This window comes from Candoia aspera, chromosome 1 (genome assembly GCF_035149785.1).
Source record: "Candoia aspera isolate rCanAsp1 chromosome 1, rCanAsp1.hap2, whole genome shotgun sequence".
NCBI classification, from domain to species: domain Eukaryota; kingdom Metazoa; phylum Chordata; class Lepidosauria; order Squamata; family Boidae; genus Candoia; species Candoia aspera.
The window spans coordinates 3869919-3889283 of record NC_086153.1 but is presented as its reverse complement, the minus strand read 5'-3'; the positions used below and the strand labels follow the sequence as shown (position 1 = coordinate 3889283).

At 46.9% G+C, this 19365-nt stretch overlaps 1 protein-coding gene across 1 annotated transcript in view; it reads left to right on the top strand.

Moving 5' to 3' along the window:
- Positions 1–13870, top strand: part of TEX14 (testis expressed 14, intercellular bridge forming factor) — an 81706-nt gene extending 67836 nt beyond the window's left edge. Inside the window, 5 exon segments of the mRNA XM_063291095.1 lie at positions 1945–2141; positions 7388–7475; positions 9119–9266; positions 11278–11373; positions 13728–13870. Of these exon segments, the coding sequence (XP_063147165.1) occupies positions 1945–2141; positions 7388–7475; positions 9119–9266; positions 11278–11373; positions 13728–13836 (638 nt within the window). The 3' untranslated portion in view covers positions 13837–13870.
- Positions 13871–19365: the final 5495 nt, after the last annotated feature.

Here is a 19365-nt window from a genome sequence, read left to right as displayed (position 1 = left end):
GATAACCTGTGGCGGGGCTTGGAGCGGGAGTGTGGTTCAGCTCCATGAATGCATCTTCTGCTGGGGAGGGGGGGAGTTGGGTCTGCAGGCCTTGTAATATGGAGTGCCCTCAACCCTCTCCTAGGTCCTATTTAGCACCCCCATGGAACCACTGGGGGAGGTCACCAAATGATTTGGGGTTCGATATAATCAAAATTCTGACGATACCCGGTTGGACGTTTCAAACCCAGGCAGTGGACGTCTTGACCAGGTATGCGGAAGGTCCGGTTGAGGAGAGACAGGCTGAGGCTTAACCCCAGCAAGGCGGAGTGGCCCTGGGTCCTGATTCCAGGACAACAGCAACTGTTGGGCTCCCCCAGAAAGAGCTGGTGCACAATTTTGGGGTGCTCCTGGACTTTCAACTCCTACTGGAACAGCAGGTGGGAGCTGCAGCCAGGGAGGCCTGTGCCCAACTCCAGTTGATGCCCCATTTGGGGCTGTTCCTGGAACAGAAGGCCCTGACAACGCCCTCACGCCCTCACCGTCACTTGGACAGACTGCCCTTGAAGACCAGCCCAGACTACAACTTATACAACATGCAGTTGCCTACATATTAATGGGAACAAGCCAGTATTGTCATCCAACACCAGCAGTGCAGGAGCTGTGTTGTTTCCAGATGCAATTCAACATGCTGGTCCATGCAGGACCTTAGTCCTGCATGGGCTGGGCCTGGCTATCTCTAAGAGCTCCTGCCCCATGCCCAACCAAAGCATGTCTGTCAGTGGCCTGTTCAAAGACCCCATACTCCACAGAAGTCTGGCAAGCAGGACTGGCAAATGCAGCTTCTCTGCAGGAAACCCCTTCCTCCAAAGTGTCCTTTTGTAGGAGACAGAGGTCACCACCATCACAAGATGTTTAGAAAGTTTTGGGAAAGCTGCCTCTTAAAGAACATTTGGGGACTAAGAGGTGTATAATGGAGGACTTAGGATGTATACAGTAATGTTCTAGTGGTCAGTGGCATATGGTTATGGTTTGAATTACAGGTAGTCCTCGCTTAACGACCATTCATTTAGTGTCAGTTTGGACTTAGGACAGTGCTGGAAAAAATGACTTGCAACTGGTCCTCACACTTACAACCATTGCAGCATCCCCACAGTCATGTGATCACGATTTGGGCACTTGGCAACCAGTTTGCATTTATGACCGTTGCAGCATCCTGTGGTCACATGGTTGCCATTTTTGACCTTCCTGGCTGGCTTCTGGCAAGCAAAATCAGTGGGGGACTGTGTGATTCGCTTAACGACCACATGGTTTGCTTAACACCCATGGTGATTCGCTTAACGACTGCTGCAGCAAAGGTCATAAAAGCGGGTCAGATTTGTTTAGTGACCGCTTCACTTAGCAACCAAAATTCTGGTCCCAATTGTGGTCATTAAGTGAGAGCTACCTTAGGACAATTACGGTTTTTCTGTTGTTGTTCTTACGATTATTATAGAGTGAATTGTATCATGACGGTTGCTGTGAGTTGCTCGGGTCGTCATGGTTTTGACGTGGCATCTTAGCAGGCATCGTCAATAAAACGGGTTGATGAATCTGGGCAGGCCGAGGGATCCTGAGCCCTTTGGGCTGCCATTGCTAGTGCGTTGCAGAAGAGCAGAATTTGGAGAGTGGCAGATCGGGATCTTGTGCTCAATAAGCAATTTTCACAGTATTGAACAGTTAAAGAGTGGCTGCAGAGTACTACAAATTGGTTGAATTTTTAGAGAGGAGGGAGGAAAACCGAGCTGGTAGCGACTTCTCTGTCTGAACATCTGCCAGTAATTTGTACCCAACGTAGGTGAACAGAAAGGAGCTATTTAGAACGCTGCTTTAATAAAGGGTCTGGGTGTGGGGGGGCGGAGAGAGAGAAGGGGGCTTAAAAATCGTTCCATGATTGGGTTTTCTCCTTCCTTCTCTTTCCCCCAGCGGATCCCGCACCAAAATTTTCCTCCACTGTCACAAAATACAAGGATTATTGTGTGATGACCATAGATACATCATGCTGGGCTACCCATGACGTCTCCTTGCTAGGACTCAGCACGTTTCCTGCCGCCCGTGCGAAAGGAGTGATTACGGAAGTGGCGCCTGCTGCCCAGCACCCATCCGCTGGGCTCTTAGAACCCGTAAGTTGGTTCAGGGAACCAGGCCTGGGGGCTTTTGTGTGTGTGCGTGCGCCTTCAAGTCAGTTTCTGACTCCCGGCAGCTGCCTGGAGACGTCTCTGCAGTTCCCTTGGCAAGGTTTTCTGGAAGTGGTTTGCCATTGCCTCCTTCCCAGGGCCGATGGAGCGACTGGCCCAAGGTCACCCAGCTGGCTTCGTGCCTAAGGCAGGACTAGAACTCACGGCCTCCCGGTTTCTAGCCTTGTGCTTTAACCACTACCCCAAACGGGCTGTCTGTGGGGCTTGAGGTGAGTCAGAAATAGCAAGAGAATCCTTGCGCAGCCTCCGCGAAGGCTGGACCAGTCCCTTGTGCTGTCAGTTTCCAGGGAGGCACAAACAGGGAGGAACAAACCCTGCAGATTTATTTAGTATATTTCTATTCTCCCTTCCTTCCAGCGGCTCAGGGCGGGGGAAGCAGTGTCCCACAGCCCCCATCTGCTTTTCTTCCCACCCTCCCTGGAACCTGGTAAGGTTGCCAGAAGGAGAGGAGCTGATGGGTCCCAAGGCCAGTCTGCCGAGCATCACTCCGGGCAGGATAGTTTGAAACTTTAGAGCCAAGACCCTGCCGTGCCAGTCCTCTAGCTTCATTCCCACAACACAGGAGCATACAGTTGGGGCGGCTCTGAGATGCACCTTAAAGTTAGGAGAGCAGACGGCAGCACAGGAAAAGGATTTAATGTGCCTGTTCTGCAAGCATCCGGCTTCGGGGACATCATCATCAGCTGGGTATGGTCAGCCGGCTCCCAGCTTTCTTCGTTTGGTGCATTTTCAATGCAAACTTAGCTGCCCCCCCCACCCTGATCTTCACAGCAGCTGTTCTTCTGGGTTATCTAGCCTGCCATTCAAACCACTTCATCTGAGGAATGGTCTCCTTCTTTGCATCTCTCCTGCTGTCTGCAGATTGAGATGGAATTAGAGGAAGGAATTAGAGGCATTAGAGGTCATTGAGCCAGACCAGCAGCAGCTGCCCCTGGTCAGCTTCTCTCACCTCTTCCTCTGTGGATTGACAGGTCAGCCAGGCTGTGCTTAATAAGCTCATTAGGAGCTGCAGATTCATCTCGGCTGGGATGGCTTTGCAGGGCCCCAGCTCAGGAAATCAGGTCTGATAGAAATGAAGGATAAATCACTGAAAAGATTTTCCTTCTTAAGAGCTTGTTTGTTCCCCTAGAAGGGGTGAAAATGTTTGTCTGAGCTCCAGGCAAAGTGCCGGGAGAAACTGTAATCAGCTTCCCTCCTCTAGTAACAGTCAATATGGATCATCACCTCCTCCAGAGATTTGGTGGTGGGAAAAGAAGTCTTTCCCCAAACTAGGGAGGGGCAGCTAAGATCCAAAGTTAAATCCCTACCCCAACCCACTTTCCAGATGAAGCCAGATTGGCCGGAAACCCTCTCGTGGGCAATTGTGAATCAACGTAGAATGTATTCAGACATACAGATGGTTGGTCTGACTGTGTAACAGACTCAGCAACAACTGCCAGAGAACTCTCAGCCTTACTGGGTAGACCAGACAGGAAACACGACCAGAGGAGCTAATTCTGTTTTATTGTAAAGCTACATTAACAGAATCTGGCAAGTCTGAAAGTACAGTTCTCCCGCCATCTCCTTCTGAGCCTCTTTCTCCACCCATTATGCAGCTGTGGGCTATGCCCCCTCTTATCTGACGGTTCCCTTGGCAGCATCTCTTGGCCCCGTCTCCCAAGGTCTTTCCCACATACCATTACAAGAACAGACAAGTTATTCCTGCCAGAGATCAGTCCAAGGGTTGGATGCTCTTGGGATTTGCTCGTTAGGGATGCACATAAAATCGAAAATGGGTTTTGTATCATTATGAATAAAACAGTCTCATTCAAAATGTCTTTTGGGGTCATTTTGTCTTGGCTGCATTCTGACAGAACAGAATTTAAGACAACTCAAGTGTTCTATCATTAAATTCTAGGCTATCTATCTATCTATCTATCTATCTATCTATCTATCTATCTATCAAATTTGTCACTGCTCATCTCCTCCCGCCAGAGGAACTCTTTTTATGTGTTCAAGCCATGAGTATCAATAGGAATTTGGTATGAACCTCCTCCTCCCTTGTTTTTCATCTTGACACCCTAAGAATAAGTGGGTAGCTGTTTGTGCTGATCTCTCAGTCGACCTGTATGTGGCCTCAGTTGCTGGAGTAAACCTAGGCAGTTACTACCAGACCGCCAACTTGCAAAAAATAATAGCCAAAGGGCTTATTTTAAAAAAATATTTTTGAAAGTTCAAAAATCTTCCATAGAATAGAATTTAAGGAACTTGCCTCTGACCTCCCTCCCCTTCTAAGCAAACAGTCTTCAGTTAGTTAAATAACTTGTTTGAGGCCCTCAGCTACCACAAAGAGACTACAAGGTAATTGTGCAATATTCTTTCCATTATTACCTACTTTATCAGTTAGCAGGCACTTAGACTTTAACAACAGCAGGCAAAATGCACTCCTGGAAAGAACAAGATTTAGCCTGCCAGCCCTTTACTGTGGAGTTGTTGTTTTTTTGAAGCTCAAGGAAACAAATGTTGAAACCATGCACAGTTGCAAAGCAATGTTGGCTCTATATGAACATGAATTTCCCCATAGCAAAGATTTTTTCAAAGAGAGGAACAATTCACCAAGCTGGCAGAGAAGTACCCAGTTGCAAGCAATTGCATTGCTCTGGGCACACACACACACACACCCACCCACACCCAGCAAGTTACATTTTGGAAGGATGGGTCCTCACCCCAGAGCCTCCATCTTGGTGCCATCCTGCTGCTAAGGTAGGCTGAAGCTGGATTGAAGTTATCCAGGAGACAAGGGGTTTCTCATGGGGAAACAGAGAAGCCTCCTTGTTCTGATTTGTGGGGAGGAGGTCTTGGGGGAGGCTCCAGTTGGCCTCCTGCAGAACTGACCCCTACCCATCCAGCCATGGGGCTCTGTGCAACTCCTCCTCCTCCTTCCCTAATGCAGTGTTTCTCAACCTTGGCCCCTTGAAGATGTGTAGACTTCAACTCCCAGAATTCCCCAGCCACCATCATACGTCAGACACAATTACAATTGTAAGCTGTAAAATGCAAACGATACAATTCACATTCTCCATTTGTGTGTGCTATCTGCTGGTAAATTCACGCCGCACCTGTACAAAACTTGGGAAATGCGGAGAAAGATACTGGCTGGTGTCAGAGAGAAGACACTTGGGGTAAGACTCGTGTGATCTCCCTAGGTATTTCCTTGCAAGGTGGTCATTGCAATAAAGGTGGTCCTCGACTCACGACCATTTGTTTAATAATGGTCTCAAGTTATGACGGCCTTGGAATGGGTGCTTGGGGAATTCTGGGAGTTGAAGTCCAAACATCTTCAAGGTGGCAAGGTTGAGAAACGCTGCTCTGATGCCAGGCTTGGGCTGAATACAGAATCTTGGAGGCCTCTTCCCAGCCTCCTTTCTCATGGGTTCATTAAGGAAAATCTTGGCTGGATTTGAAACACTTCTCTCAGGTTACAAGAGATGCAACCCACAGGCTCCCTTTCTTTCTCTTGAGTCTTGACATTGAATCTTCCATTCCTTCCCCACCATCCCTCATGCCACCATTCCCTGCCTTGACTTAAGGGCTCTCCTGATGGTGCTTGGAAGCCCCCTACCACCCTGGTCCTCGTCCTTTCAAACTCGGCATTCCTGATGCAGGAGCTGAGTTTAAAGAGAGAAGGGAAGCGCACGTGCGCGCGTACACACACTGCCATTCCTGCCTGCCTCTTTAAAATAGTACTTGCATCAGGAGTGCTGGGTTCAAAGGGGGATCCCAGAAGCTCAATGAGATCAAGCAGCATGGAGCAATGCGCCAGATCTTCTCAACCCACAATCCTCACCTAGTCTTTTTTTTTAATTTTCAATCAGTTCAATGGGGTTCGATTCTTGGAGACTGCCTGGACAAGTCAGGAGTTTTCAGAAGTGGTTTGTCATTGCCTCCTTCCTAGGGCTGAGAGAAAGTGGCTGGCTCAAGGTCACCCAGCTGGCTTTGTGCCTAAGGCGGGACTAGAACTCACATCTCCCAGTTTCTAGCCTGGTGCTTCACCACCACACCAAACTGGCTCTCACATCCAGTCTAAAAGCTGCCGTAATGGAAAAAGATTGAAAAAAAGCTGCCCAACCCACAGGGCAGGAAGAAGTCCAGTCGCACGGCCCGGAACGGCTGATGTTTGTTTTGCATTGGGAACAAATGTGTGTTTTGTTTTGAGCGCTGAAGAATTAAAACAGCCTTCTGCTGACTTCCTAAGAGCCGTGCCTGCCCGTCGTCACATGATCTTTGCTAATGAGATTTATTTATGTATTTTTCAAATTTAAGAGATTTATTTACCTTTTCCTGTCTACTATTTCCTACTTCTGATTGTCCGCACCGGCCCTTCTCTACTGTGGTCCCGGTGGGAGACTCAAGGTGGGAGTTAGCCTTTTTCAGGGCAGAGATGCCAGTTCTGTCAACAACCGGCCTTTGCCCAGCTTCAAGGCCTCAAAGGGCAAACCAGAGTTGTTGAAACTTGGAGAAGGTGGGAAGGAATGGATTCGCACTGCTGGGGGGATGAAAGGGAGCTACACTCTGACTTTTTTTTTGAATAAAAGTTTTATTAAGTTTAAAGCAAAGATAAAAACTACAAAAAAGCAAAACAAAAACTACAGGGAAAAAAGGGGAAAAAGTGAAAAAATACAAAATGAAAAAAGATTTTTAAAAAGATGCTACAGGATGACTTCCGACTTTCAACAGCAAGAATATACAGCAATTCCCGTAATTAATCCCTTACTCTAAATCTAACCAAAATCACATTATTTCAGTCAATTGCTCCATAGACACATTAAAATCACTAAAAACAATTGCTCCTTCCCCTTACGTTAAGACTGCTACGCTTTGACTCTTGATAGAGGGCAATGAAATGCTTAACGTAGCTTCAGTTGAGTTTGCAGTAGAGATTCTTATCTAGCCAAGCCACTTTCCAGCGTTGAAAAGACTGCAGTTAAACCCTGTGAGGGCAGGGAGGGAGATTTGCAGCCCGGTCCTGCTCCAAGTCAGACGCCCGCAGGGCTGTTCGGCCCCGTAACGGAAGCTGAAGCCCAGAGCATCTGAGGGCACCAGGTTGGGGAAAGCAGTTCAGCCCCCACTTCTAACACGCCCAACTTCCCAGCTCACCTCCCACTCCACTTTTGCCCTTTTATGTTTTGCAGGACAGTAATCTTTGGCTGCCCCTTTCGAGGGGTCAGGCAGAATCGGGGAGGGAGTTTCCTTCTACTCAGCATAGCCCCCCCGGGAAAGGTAGGTTGATGTCCTACAGACATGTCCAAGTACATCCCAGACAGGTATTATTAAATTGCTGTTTGTACAAAGGCCTCTGCAAAGAGTCTACGGGTAGTCCGCGACTTGCGACTGCAACTGGGAATTTCCATCGTTAAGTTGTTGCAGTCGTAAGTCGAGTCACCACGAGGCCGGACCGATTTTACGACCATTTTTACTTCATTGGCCCCATTGGAAAACCATTACGGTTGTGATCAGAGCAAGAGATTGTGGTCCGCAGTTGACTTCCTCTCATCTCCTTTCCTTGCAGCTTCTGACAGATTGTTGTTAATTAAAGATCTGTCCTTTTTCTTAAAAACCAAAGGGGGGAGAACCCCGCAAAGAGCCATTGTCACCATTCCAGATTGTCATTCTTTTAACTTCCTAAGCTGAGGTGGGTAACATGCAGCCATCCAGATGGGGTTGGACAGCTGTTCTGGGGCTTTGTCCCCATCAGCCACACCTGGTGCATGATCAGTGTTTATGAGGCAGCTTTGGAGGGATGGAGTACAGGTAGTCTTCGCTTAACAACCATTTGTTTAGTGATGGTTCAGACTTACGACGGTGCTGAAAAAACCAACTTGCAGCTGTCACAGCATCCCCACAGTCATGTGATTACGATTTGGACACTTGGCAACCGGTTCGCATTTATGACCACAGTGTCCTGTGGTCACTTGATTTTCAATCTTCCTGGTTAGCTTCTGGCAAGCAAAATCAACGAGGAACCGCGTAATTCGCTTAAGAGCCATGTGGTTCGCTTAACGCCTGTGGTGATTTGCTTAACAACTGCTGCAAAAAAGGTGGTAAAATCAGGTTGGATTTGCTTAATGACTGCTTCGCTTAGCAACCAAAATTCTGGTCCCGGTTGTGGTCATTAAGCAAGGACTACCTGTATTCCAATTCTAGTGCTGATGTTTTCCAAAAACAGAAATACCTGTGTCATTTTTACCGTAAGTGCTGTATAGGAAGAGGAAGGAGTAATAGATAGGCTTGTCGCCTTGAGTTATTTATAAAAATAACGAAGGCAGGATAAACATAAAATAAATAAGTAAAATAAAATAAAATAAAATAAGCAGTGGGGGTGAGGAGCGGGTCCAAAAAATCAACATGCCAGCTTCGATTGTGCCGTCATGGCACAATCGAATTGACTTTTTTTTACTGTCCCCCTGCAGATGCTCCTGGTTGAAAGTATCCTGGAACTTAACGAGTCTAGTAGAGCATTTCTGTTAAGCTTTCTAAAGGGAGGCAGCTTTAATCGAGCTGGAGCTTCGGAGCTTTGCTACATAATTTTTTTCCCAACCCCATTTGGGGATGCTGTGGGTGAACCTGGATCTCCTCTGTGCAAAGTAAGGTGGTTCCTTGGAGATCCAGCCCTCCCCAGGAGTCCAAGTAACACGGCAGTTGTGTTGTATTTTAGGTGCTTCTCTGACCCCGCCACCCCAATTTATATTGGTAGTTTCAGCCCACTTGGAGAGCTGTGCCTGGTAAACTTTTTAACAAAGCAGGGGAGGACGCAGGATATACATTTTGAGCGAAGGTACAGTTTGGAGTACGAAGTCAGGGGATCCCTGCCAAGCGTTGAAACGGAAGGCCTTCTTCCTGACAACGCACCGGGATATCTCGAGCTGCTTCCAACTGCTTTTTGTCAGGAGCTCCTGATCGGCTTGATTCAGAAGACCAAGAGAAGCCGGAAGAGAAAACACCCAGTGTGAGCAAAGCTGAGGACAGCCTCTGGTTCAGCGAGAGCACGTGTCTGGGAGAAGATACAGAAAGGTATAAATCTCCTTTAAGAAGGGAAATGGGGATCTACGGAGGGGTGTCAAGAAAAGTCAAAATTGGGGTCGTGGCTACATGTTCAAGGCCCCTCTCTTCTATATGTGCATTGCAATCACCATTTGGACTTGTTTGATGCCCTCCCCCAGAAGTCTCGCTGTCTCTTGACATACCCTGATCTTTTCAAAGTTTTGAATCCCTCTGTTGTTGCTAAACAGAACACCCACATCATGCTTTCTCCAATCCAGTACATTGGGACCACAACTTCCAATAGCCCACCCCCAGAATTGCATCTGATCACACCTGCAGGACATTGCCTTAGGGAAGCCCATATGCGAATCACAGGTAGTCCTCGCTTAACGACCATCCATTTAGCGATGGTTCGGACTTACGACGGTGCTGAAAAAACCAATTTATGACCAGTCCTTGCACTTATGATTTGCAGTGTCACAGCCATGTGATCATGATTTGGGCGCTTGGCAACTGGTTCGCATTTATGACAGTCGAAGCATCCCACAGTCATGTGATCACCATTTTCGACCTTCCTGGCCAGCTTCCGGCAAGCAAAATCAGTGGGGAACCGCGTGATTCGCTTAACACCCACGTGGTTCGCTTAACACCTGCGGTGATTTGCTTAATAATTGCTGCAAAAAAGGTCATAAAATCGGGTTGGATTCGCTTAATGACTGCTTCACTTAGCAACTGAAATGCCAGTCCCAATTGTGGTTGTTAAGCGAGGACTACCTGTAATCTTTCACCTGCAGGTGCTGAAGGTTAGAGAGCAAGGGTTAGGGCGCTTAATTCCGCTTGGCAGCCATTGAGTTGACTACAAAGTTTTGTGTTTTCCAAGACCGTTGAGTTGCCTTCATATCTTGCTGTCTTAAGCAAAAAAAACTTGGAAGATTTGATCTTATATAGGACAACGCAGTGCCTTTTTCCATTCCATTTCTTCTTTATTGCAGATGGCACTGGTTTGCAAAGTGGCTTTTTCCCTCTCCTGGCCCTTGTTTCTAAATCCTGAATCCAGATGTGTGCACAGGTGGGATCCAAAAAATCAAGATGGCGGCCACGGCCACCATCTTGACTTTCTTGACACCCCTGTCCTCCTCCTGGGCTTGGGTGGAGCTGGGTCTAACCCTTGGGGCTCAGAACGGTCTCTCGGATGGCCGGGAGCCGCAGGCAGATTTCACTGAAAAGCTTACGGTTGGTTTTGCCCCAGAGCCCCTGAAGTGGCCCAGTAGATTCTTAACATCCAAAGGAAAGGGCCACTTGAACGTCCCACTGAAAGCCGCTCGGCCACGCAAGGCTCACTTGCAGCAAACAGAGGCACAGAGCGTGGATGCCCGGGAAGTTTCGAGCGAGCCAGACCCTGTTGCTGCAGAAACAAAGGACGGAGGGGTTTGGAAACAAAACCTCCGGATCTTGGAAATGCTTTGGGCAAGGAGGGAAAGGCATGTCCCTGCCGCCCATTTTTCCCCCCTTTGTCCCTTAAACAGCCTCCAGTGCAGGATGTCCTGTTTCCCGCCTTGATCTTCCCATTGGCCATGGCTGCCGCGCTGATATTCCAAGCGAGCATCCATCTTCCCTGCTCCTTGCTTCCCCCACTTTCCCTCAAGTGCCTTTCCTGCTCTAATCTCCCTGAAAAGGTGGGGTGGGGTGGGGTGAGGTAGGGGGAACCTTTTGCCTGGAACCAGCAGCCCCATACTGAGCCATGCCAGCTTTCGGTTCTGGCACAGGCCTCGCAGAAATAGCTGTTCCCTGCAAGGAACAATTTGTGCATGGAACAGCGTGCACATCTGTAGTTGCTGCCTGCCCACTTAGATTAAGCCAGCAAAAACGGGCACGTTAGCAAATTACATTGGATGTGTTTTTCCAGGCCAATAAGCTCCAGGGGTGTGTAAATGACAACGATAACAAAAGCCAGGAGTCTCTCTCCATCAGTCCAACTGCGGCTGTCCTTGCTAATAATCTTTCCTTTCTTTTCCTTTCTTTTCCTTTCCTCTCCTCGCAGAGCTCATTCAAGCCTTGACAAAGTTTTGGAAGAAGTTCTTTGTCCAATTGCTGACAGCCACAACCTAAACAAAGGTCTGCCAGATGCCATCCAGAGGTAAGGGTGATGATGGATCACGTCCATCCCATCGACGTCACCTAAAATGCTTTTGATGGCAGAAAGACCTAGATTGACAGCAAGCACATCACGGCAGCATGTTAGGTATAGAGGTAGTCCTCGACACAACCATTTGTTTAGCGACTGTTGGAAGTTATGACAGCACTGAAAAAGTGACTTGCAACCAGTCCTCACACTTACGACCGTCGCGGTGTCCATGCTGTCACATGATCAAAATTCAGGCACTTGGCAACCGGTGTGTATTTACGACAGTTGCAGCATCCCGGGGTAACATACCCATTTGCGACCTTCCCAGCTGGCTTCCGACAAGCAAAATCAACGGGGAACTACATGATTCGCTTAACAACCATGTGATTTGCTTAACGACCACTACAAAAAATGTCATAAAATCGGGTGGGGTCACGTGATGCCTCGCTTAACAAACACACTGCTTAATGATGAATTTTGCGGTCCCTATTGTGGTCGTAAGTTGGGGATTACCTGTATTATGCAGAACCCCTGGCTCTGCTACTTTTCTCCATTTTCTCTTTGAACGCAGTTTGGGAGCAGCGCTCCAGACCTCCCATTCTCAGCTGTTCATTAAAGCAGCTCTGTTTTTCTTAAGGCTTCCATGAGAGCCTGAAAGAACAGATGTGGCTGCTTTAAGAGTTGCGCTAACCTGCACAGCCAAGGTGTCTTTTACAAAAATGGTCCATATCTATTCCCATAAAACTGGGTTACAAGTCCCCATTCCTCCCCCCCACCCCCCGGTATAGTTTTCGTCCATGGTCATTAAATCTTAAGGAAAAGGTCTCCTTCCATTCATTTAGTTTTCTGGGCGATAATGTAGAAGCGGTCTGCCAGTTTCTACTCCTGGATGGTTTTCAGACTAGCCCCAAAGCTTGGGATTTCCTTGTGGTCTCCCCTCCGAGCCCTAACCAGCTTGAATTGCTTTACTTTTCAAGGGGACCTAGGTGTGGCCATCTGTTGTGTAAACTAATCTTTGTTAGCATTAAATGCCAGTTTGGTTCAGGGGTGAAGGTGCTGGACTAGGAGTGGGGAGACCCAGATTCTGATCTGCTCTCAGCCACAGAAGCTTATGGAGCGACTCTGGACTCATCCCTCTCTCTCAACCCAACTTACCTGATCGAATGGTTGTGGTTAGGGGGGGGAAATCACTGGAAGAAGCACAACCGTTGCCCCCTTTTGCTCCCAGAGGAAAGGTGGAATTAAAACCTAACCTAAATCATTGTAACGGTCTGTGGGAATGACCTTGGGAGACAGGAGGAAGAGCCTCAGACTAGACCACCGTCATGGAAAAGGTATCTCAGCCCACAGAAGCAGAGGGGCATGGGGGAGGTTTCAGAAGGGACCCTCCCTAGTTTTTGGGAAAGGAAAAGGAGAAGAGTGGAGGAGGGCTTGCAGACTTGCAAGATGGATGTCGGCCCTTCGAGATAGTCCAGACAAAAAGCACACACCATGTGTCAGCCTTGTGAGTTAATCCAGACAAGAAGCACACCCAGAAGTACTAGCTCTAAGTTTATTATTAAGAGAATCTTGCAAGTCTGAAAGTACGTCTCTCCCCCACTCGCCTTTACAGTCCAAGAAACTAGAAGGATCCCTTCTGAGATGTTTGCCACACCCATTCCTGCTACAGGCTCAGCCGCCTCTTATCCGACTGTTCCCCTGGCTGCATGTCTTCCCTCTGACTCCCAAGGTCATTCCCATATACAATTACACCATGAATACTAACTCTACCTTTACTGTAAAGTTACATTAACAGAATCTTGCAAGTCTGAAAGTATTCCTCCCCTCCTTTCCTTTTACTCTTCAGAAAACTAGGGAGGGTCCCTTCTGAAACGTTTCCCATGTCTTCCTTCCTTCTGTGGGCTGAGACATCTTTTACCCACTGGTGGTCCAGTCTGCAGCTCTCCCTCCTGTCTCCCAAGGTCATTCCCACATACTGTTATAATAATCCAGCAATTGATAGGAGCTATTAATTTCAAGCAGGGAAGCGTGGGAAGCAAATTGATCTGAGCTGTGTTGTGCACAAGCTTAAGCTGGGAGCGCCAATGCTTACGTGTTCATCAGAAGCTGGTTGGGATGGAAAACTGGTGTTTCTTTATGTGCCCCCCAAGAGCTACTGAAATGAACAGTTGTGCTGAGCTTCCTCTGCTGTACCTACCTGCGCTGGCCAGGAAAAAAAAAAGTGTAATTCTTCTTCCTCGGAGCCAAGGAAAAGACATTTGTTATATTCTGATTCTCTGATAAATTATGCATGCCGATGCTTGCTTAATCCCCTCTCAGAGCGCTCGTAAAAGCTGCATTTGACACAGACTTCTCTGTCCTTGAAGGGGGGAGCCGAGCTGTGCCCACCACGGGAACATTGAGATGAAAGGGGCAGCTGAAGAAAGTTTCAGCGAATCCGAAGGATCCATCGAAAACGTTGAAGGACTTTCTTGAGCGGAAAAGATAAACCGAAACTCGGCTGGCTAATTATTTGGCTCCTGTTATTTCTTACGTATGGTGTTTGAAACCAGCAAGGGGGCGGGGTGATTTGTTACAAACACACTAACAATGTCTAGAAAAACCCTGGTTCATGTGAGTTTGCAATAAACGAGTGTTTTTCAAACTTGGCAACTTCAAGATGAGTGGACTTCAACTCCCAGAATTCCCCAGCCAGCATGCTGGCTGGGGAATTCTGGAGTTCAAGTCCACACACCTTAAAGTCTGCTGGCTGGGGAATTCTGGGAGTAGAGGTTCACCCATCTTAAAGTTTACAAGTTTGAAAAACACTGCAATAAACCCTTTTAAGTGACCAGCAGAGGGTTGGCACTTCTCAAAAACGCAGCCCCATCAGCGCTTGGATCCCCTGCCTACCGGGTTGATAACTCACAAGTCATGGGTTTGATACCACACGCAGGGCTTTAGGTAATTGGAAATAATTTTTTAAAAATAGAAATCACTCCCTCCAAATTCTGCGCACATGTGCACACACACACACCCCATTGTCTATGTCAGTGTTCCTTAAAGTGCGGTCCTAGGATCCCTGGGGGTCCCCCACAGCCCTCTCAGGGGTCCTCGAGATCAGAATTATTTGCCAGCCTATGTTGAAAAATAATCCAGTATTAAAATCCCATCCAACAATTGTGAGTAGCAGCAGCAAATGCATCCATTTTAATTTTTAAGACAGTAAATAGCAATAAGCATAATCCATACACACAAAAGCCCTTTTGGGGTCGTCCATAATTTTTGAAGGTGGGAAGGGGTCCTAGGAGGAAAAAGTTTAAGTAACACTGGTCTGGGTAAATTGAGAGTGGTTGCATGTTTCTCTTTATTTTTCACTTTGACTTGACTTGATCGGTTGAGGAAGAAAAATTGGAATGTGGATAATCCCTTCGTTTGTTCCACAAAAAGCCAGCTTGTTCCTTTTTTCCTCAGCCCTTCCAGGACAAGATTATTTTTGAAGTCCTTCCTCCTCTGGCTGCTGAGATTTTGGCTGCCCAGGTTTCCTGTACAGGAAGTCCTCGACTTATGACCATTCATTTAGTGACCACGCAAAGTTATGACGGTGCTGGAAAGTGACTTATGACCGGTCCTCACGCTTAGGATCATGCAGCATCCCTGCGGTCACGTGATCAAAATTCAGGCGCTTGGCAACCGGCATGTGTTTACAATGGTTGCAGCATCCCAGGGACACATGATCGCCATTTGTGACCTTCCCAGCTGGCCTCAGACTAAGTCAATGGGGGAAGCCAGATTCGTTTTAACAACCACATGATTCGTTTAATGACCATGGGGAAGACGTAAAATTGGGCATGACTCACTTAACAACTGCCTCACTTAGCAATGGAAGTTCCAGTCCCAACTGTGGTTGTAAGTCAAGGACTATCTGTGCAGACAAGGAAGTGGGTTGAGAAATGCTGATGCTTAATCCTTTTCACTAAACTTATCATTGGAGGGTCCTTAAATAAATCTGCAGCCCCAGTAGATCCCCCATATTAAGGGCTGTTTCCCTGCCCTCTGGGTAATCATTCTGGATCAGAGGAAAGCAGCTGAGGAGCCAGAAAAGTGAGCTGATGAACCTTGGATGGCCGATCCCCTTTCCCCCACCTTTTCACCTCCTTGGGATCGATCATCGCCTATTGAGGATAGCCTGGCAGGGATTTGGCTGTCATGGAGCCAAGCCAGCAGTGGAGACTTATTTTTCATGTCTGTTCCAGCAGACCTGAACATCCACTTGATCCAGTAGGTGCTTAGAAACAAGATGCCAAATGCCTGCCTGCCTGCCTTTTTTCTTCTTTCTTTTCCCTTTCTTTTTCCTTCCTTCTTTTTCTTTTCCCTTTCCCTTTCCCTTTCCTTCCTTCCTTCCTTCCTTCCTTCCTTAATATTCAAATTTCTATTACTGCCCATCTCCCCCTGAAGAGGGGGACTCTGGCCAGTTTACAATAAAATACTCCGTTAAAACCTCAACACCTAAAATTACCAAATCAGCATCTACCAAACTAAAATAATAAATATAAATATAAAACCCAAGTGGGAAAATGTCCATTCGGTAGGGAGAACTCTACATCACCAGCCATTTATTTTCTAAATAACAGTATTTTTGAAAAGCAGTCTTGCAGTGAAGTGTATTCCCTCTTCCCAGTCTCTCTAACCTGGTGTGTTATCTAAACCCCTCTTAAAATCACCCCTTTTTTTCCTCTCCTGTCTCATGTAACACCCAAGTCCTGATGAAGAGGAGGGGAGAAGACCTTGCCAGCCCTTATTTTAGGATGGGGTGAATTCCTAGATTCACAGAAACCACATGTAGTGAAAGGTGGGCCACGGAGCTCCATTCATGATGCAGTTCTCCTGGTTTAGAAGCATAGTTGCAGACATGCAAAATGTTTGCAAAAGGTAGATACGTAGAGCGTGAGGTCAGGATTTTGTGGCAGACTTTGCCAGACCTTGGAATACGAGCTTCCCTTAACCACCCCTCTGTAATTAATTTTATTTATCACATTTCTTCACCGCCCATCTCGACAAACGACTCCGGGCGGTTAATCCCATTGTGACCCTCATCAAGTGTTCCTAACTGCACCACGGCATTGCATCATGTCATTGATTACTTCCTGCAGTTAATACAAGCTAACAGTCCTCAACATCCAGTCCAATGTGATTTTTTTTTCTTTTGCAAAGGGTCCAATAAGGTGCCTGGACCTAGAACAGATGGGCCTTAAACATGGATCAGCAGTTATCCAGATGTGGAGGAAACCAGATCCCAGCTGCTCTTCCTGCTAGTCAAGCTTCCTAAGGTTGCTGGGGATGGTTAGCAACATCTGGAGTTGGCCTTAACACCCTTATTCCAGGTGTTAGGATAGAAAGCTGGAATGCTGCCCCCACTACATCTGATATTCTTCTACATAAAATTGTCCAAACTTGGGACAATTAATTTACTAATTTAGTATCTGACCTCTCCAGAACGTGGTGATCTTGTTCCATCCATTCCAGAGCACGGGAGACTTCCTGTCATCCAAGATCTAACCAGGGAACAACATCTGCTCCCCAGTTTACTCTTAAGAGCTGAACTGTGCTGAGTCGAGTGTCAAAGCAAGGGATGATCCTGCAGGCAGAAATAAAAAACAAATTTTAAAAAAACTGGGAAATAAAAACAGCCCGGAAGGGGGAAAAAAACAGCCATATGCTAGAAAGATAACTTAATGAACACTGTTAGTTTTATGGAGGAATGTGTGAAAACAGCATATTGATGCCAGCTCAAGCGATTTTCAGAGCAAGCTACAATACATTTCACAAGTGCAAGGGGATGGGGCACTCCTGAGATTGATGCCGTTCGCTGGATCTCCAGGTCTGGGAGATGTAAGACATGAGGAATAGTTTGGTAGAACAGGGGAATTATTTTTTTAAAAAAATATTTGGGGCTGTGCAGGAATTCGTGTGTTTGAGGAAGCCAACAGGTTTCTTAACGTTCTTTCAGTTCAAAGCGCTGCAATTCCCTCTCTGTGCTTGGTCCAGCAAGACCTCAGAATGTGCATTCAGGTTCCATAAAAGAGCCCCTCTTGCATTTTGACGGACAGGCTTGATTTACGCAGCCATTCCTTAATGCAAAATTGCAAAGTCTCTAGCATCCTTTTTTCCCCCAAGACCTAAGAATCGTCCCCCGCTTGTATCTTTTAATGCAGCACGAGGGGGGAAAAACAGTCATCAAAGCCATGGGAGCAATCATATTAACGGTAATTAGCTTCAATTAATGTCTGTTAAATTTAAAACATTTAATTTGGGTCTTGGCTCTGGTCAACTCGTTTGCCTTGATTATGTCTGCGTTCTGGAGCATGATTCCCCCCCTCCCAATGTAATGCTCAAAGGCTGAGGTTGTTGACAAGCAAAAAAGCCTTTTTTCCCCCCTCTGCCTTAAATTAGTTATTTCAACACAAGACATGGAGCAGATGGGGTATCTTCTCAGGGGCCACCGTTTTTCAGATGCTACCTGGCATCAATTAAGGCATCAATTCAATTTTAGGAGCTCCCAAATCATTCAGTAATTTCATCCTGATTTTGTTTGCGCAAAGCTGTTTTGAGATTTGTATTGTTCTCGCATAAGATCAGTAAAATCTCACACAGTAGCAAACCTGGTTTCAAATGTAAGTTTTAAAAAATGAGTCCGGAAGTTGCTGGATGCTGTTTCAGAGTCCAACAAATCCTGTGAATATTGGATTGCTGGTCCCAGAGTTAAATAAAAAAGGGAACTGGAAAATGTGTTTGTTATGCCACAAATCCTTTCTAACAGGCTTAAAGCTGGTGTGCTAGAGGATTAACTGGCAGGCAAAGTATAAATCCCTTCCTTGGGGACATTTAAATTGGGATTAGGGGCATGTGTGGGAGGGGGTCAAAGAAGTCAAGATGGTGGCCACAGCCAGGCAGTTCCACCTCTTTAATATGGATTGATTGCATAGTTATGGCTGCCATCTTGACTCTTTTGACCCCCCCATGGATGCTCTTTTTGGGGCTCTGCTCCAAGACTAAACTTTGGCCACCCATGGTTGGTGAGACATTTTTTCTTTAAATTGAAGCTGAGTCAAATAAGCAGAGGAAAAGAGGGGAAGGCATTTGCCAGCCTCCAACAAAAATTTTTGTGGCTGAACTTTAGGGCAGATCAATTAAGGTTGATCACGGGATCAGACCTTCCTGATGTAGGAGACAGAAGCAGACTTGCAACAAGATGGGAGCCAACCAAGTCATCTCTTGAGGAAAGTGTCAAGTTATAGTAAAGGCTTTTTAAGCATCCATTCAGTGGGGCATTTTTTCCTAGCTCCTGTGTTAAGACCACCCACCAATGCTGATTTGGGCACTGGTGCATGTTCTGGATCTGATGCAGAAGGTGCAAATATTGGGGCCAAGTTTCAGAACACTGACACACAGGACCTTCATGCCAGGTTGGGTCCTGACCTCAAGATGTCACTTGCATCCCACCTAATTTATTGTTGGCAGTGTATGAAACAAGATTGACCTCTGAGCATTGGAAATACAGGGAGTCCTCGACTTACAACCATTCATTTAGCGACCATTCAAAGTTACAGCAGTGCTGGAAAAAGTGACTTATGACCTGTCCTCACACTTAAAACTGTCACAGTGTCCCCATGGTCACATGATCAAAATTTGGATGCTTGCGGTTGCAGCATCCCAGGGTCACGTGATCACCATTTGCAACCTTCCCAGCTGGCTTCGGACAAGCAAAGTAAATGGGGGAAGTCGGATTCACTTAACGACCACATGATTTGCTTATCAACCGCTGCAAAAAAGGTAAAATAGGGTGTGACTCACTTAATGACTGCCTTGCTTAGCAACAGAAGTTCTGGTCCCAACTGTGGTCATAAGGATTCCTGTAGAGGTGAAGATTCCCAGTTGTCTTCCATCTCCTGGGATGCTGCTTAGGTAAAGGTAAAGGTTTCCCTTGACGTAAAGTCCAGTCGAGTCCGACTCTAGGGGGCGCTG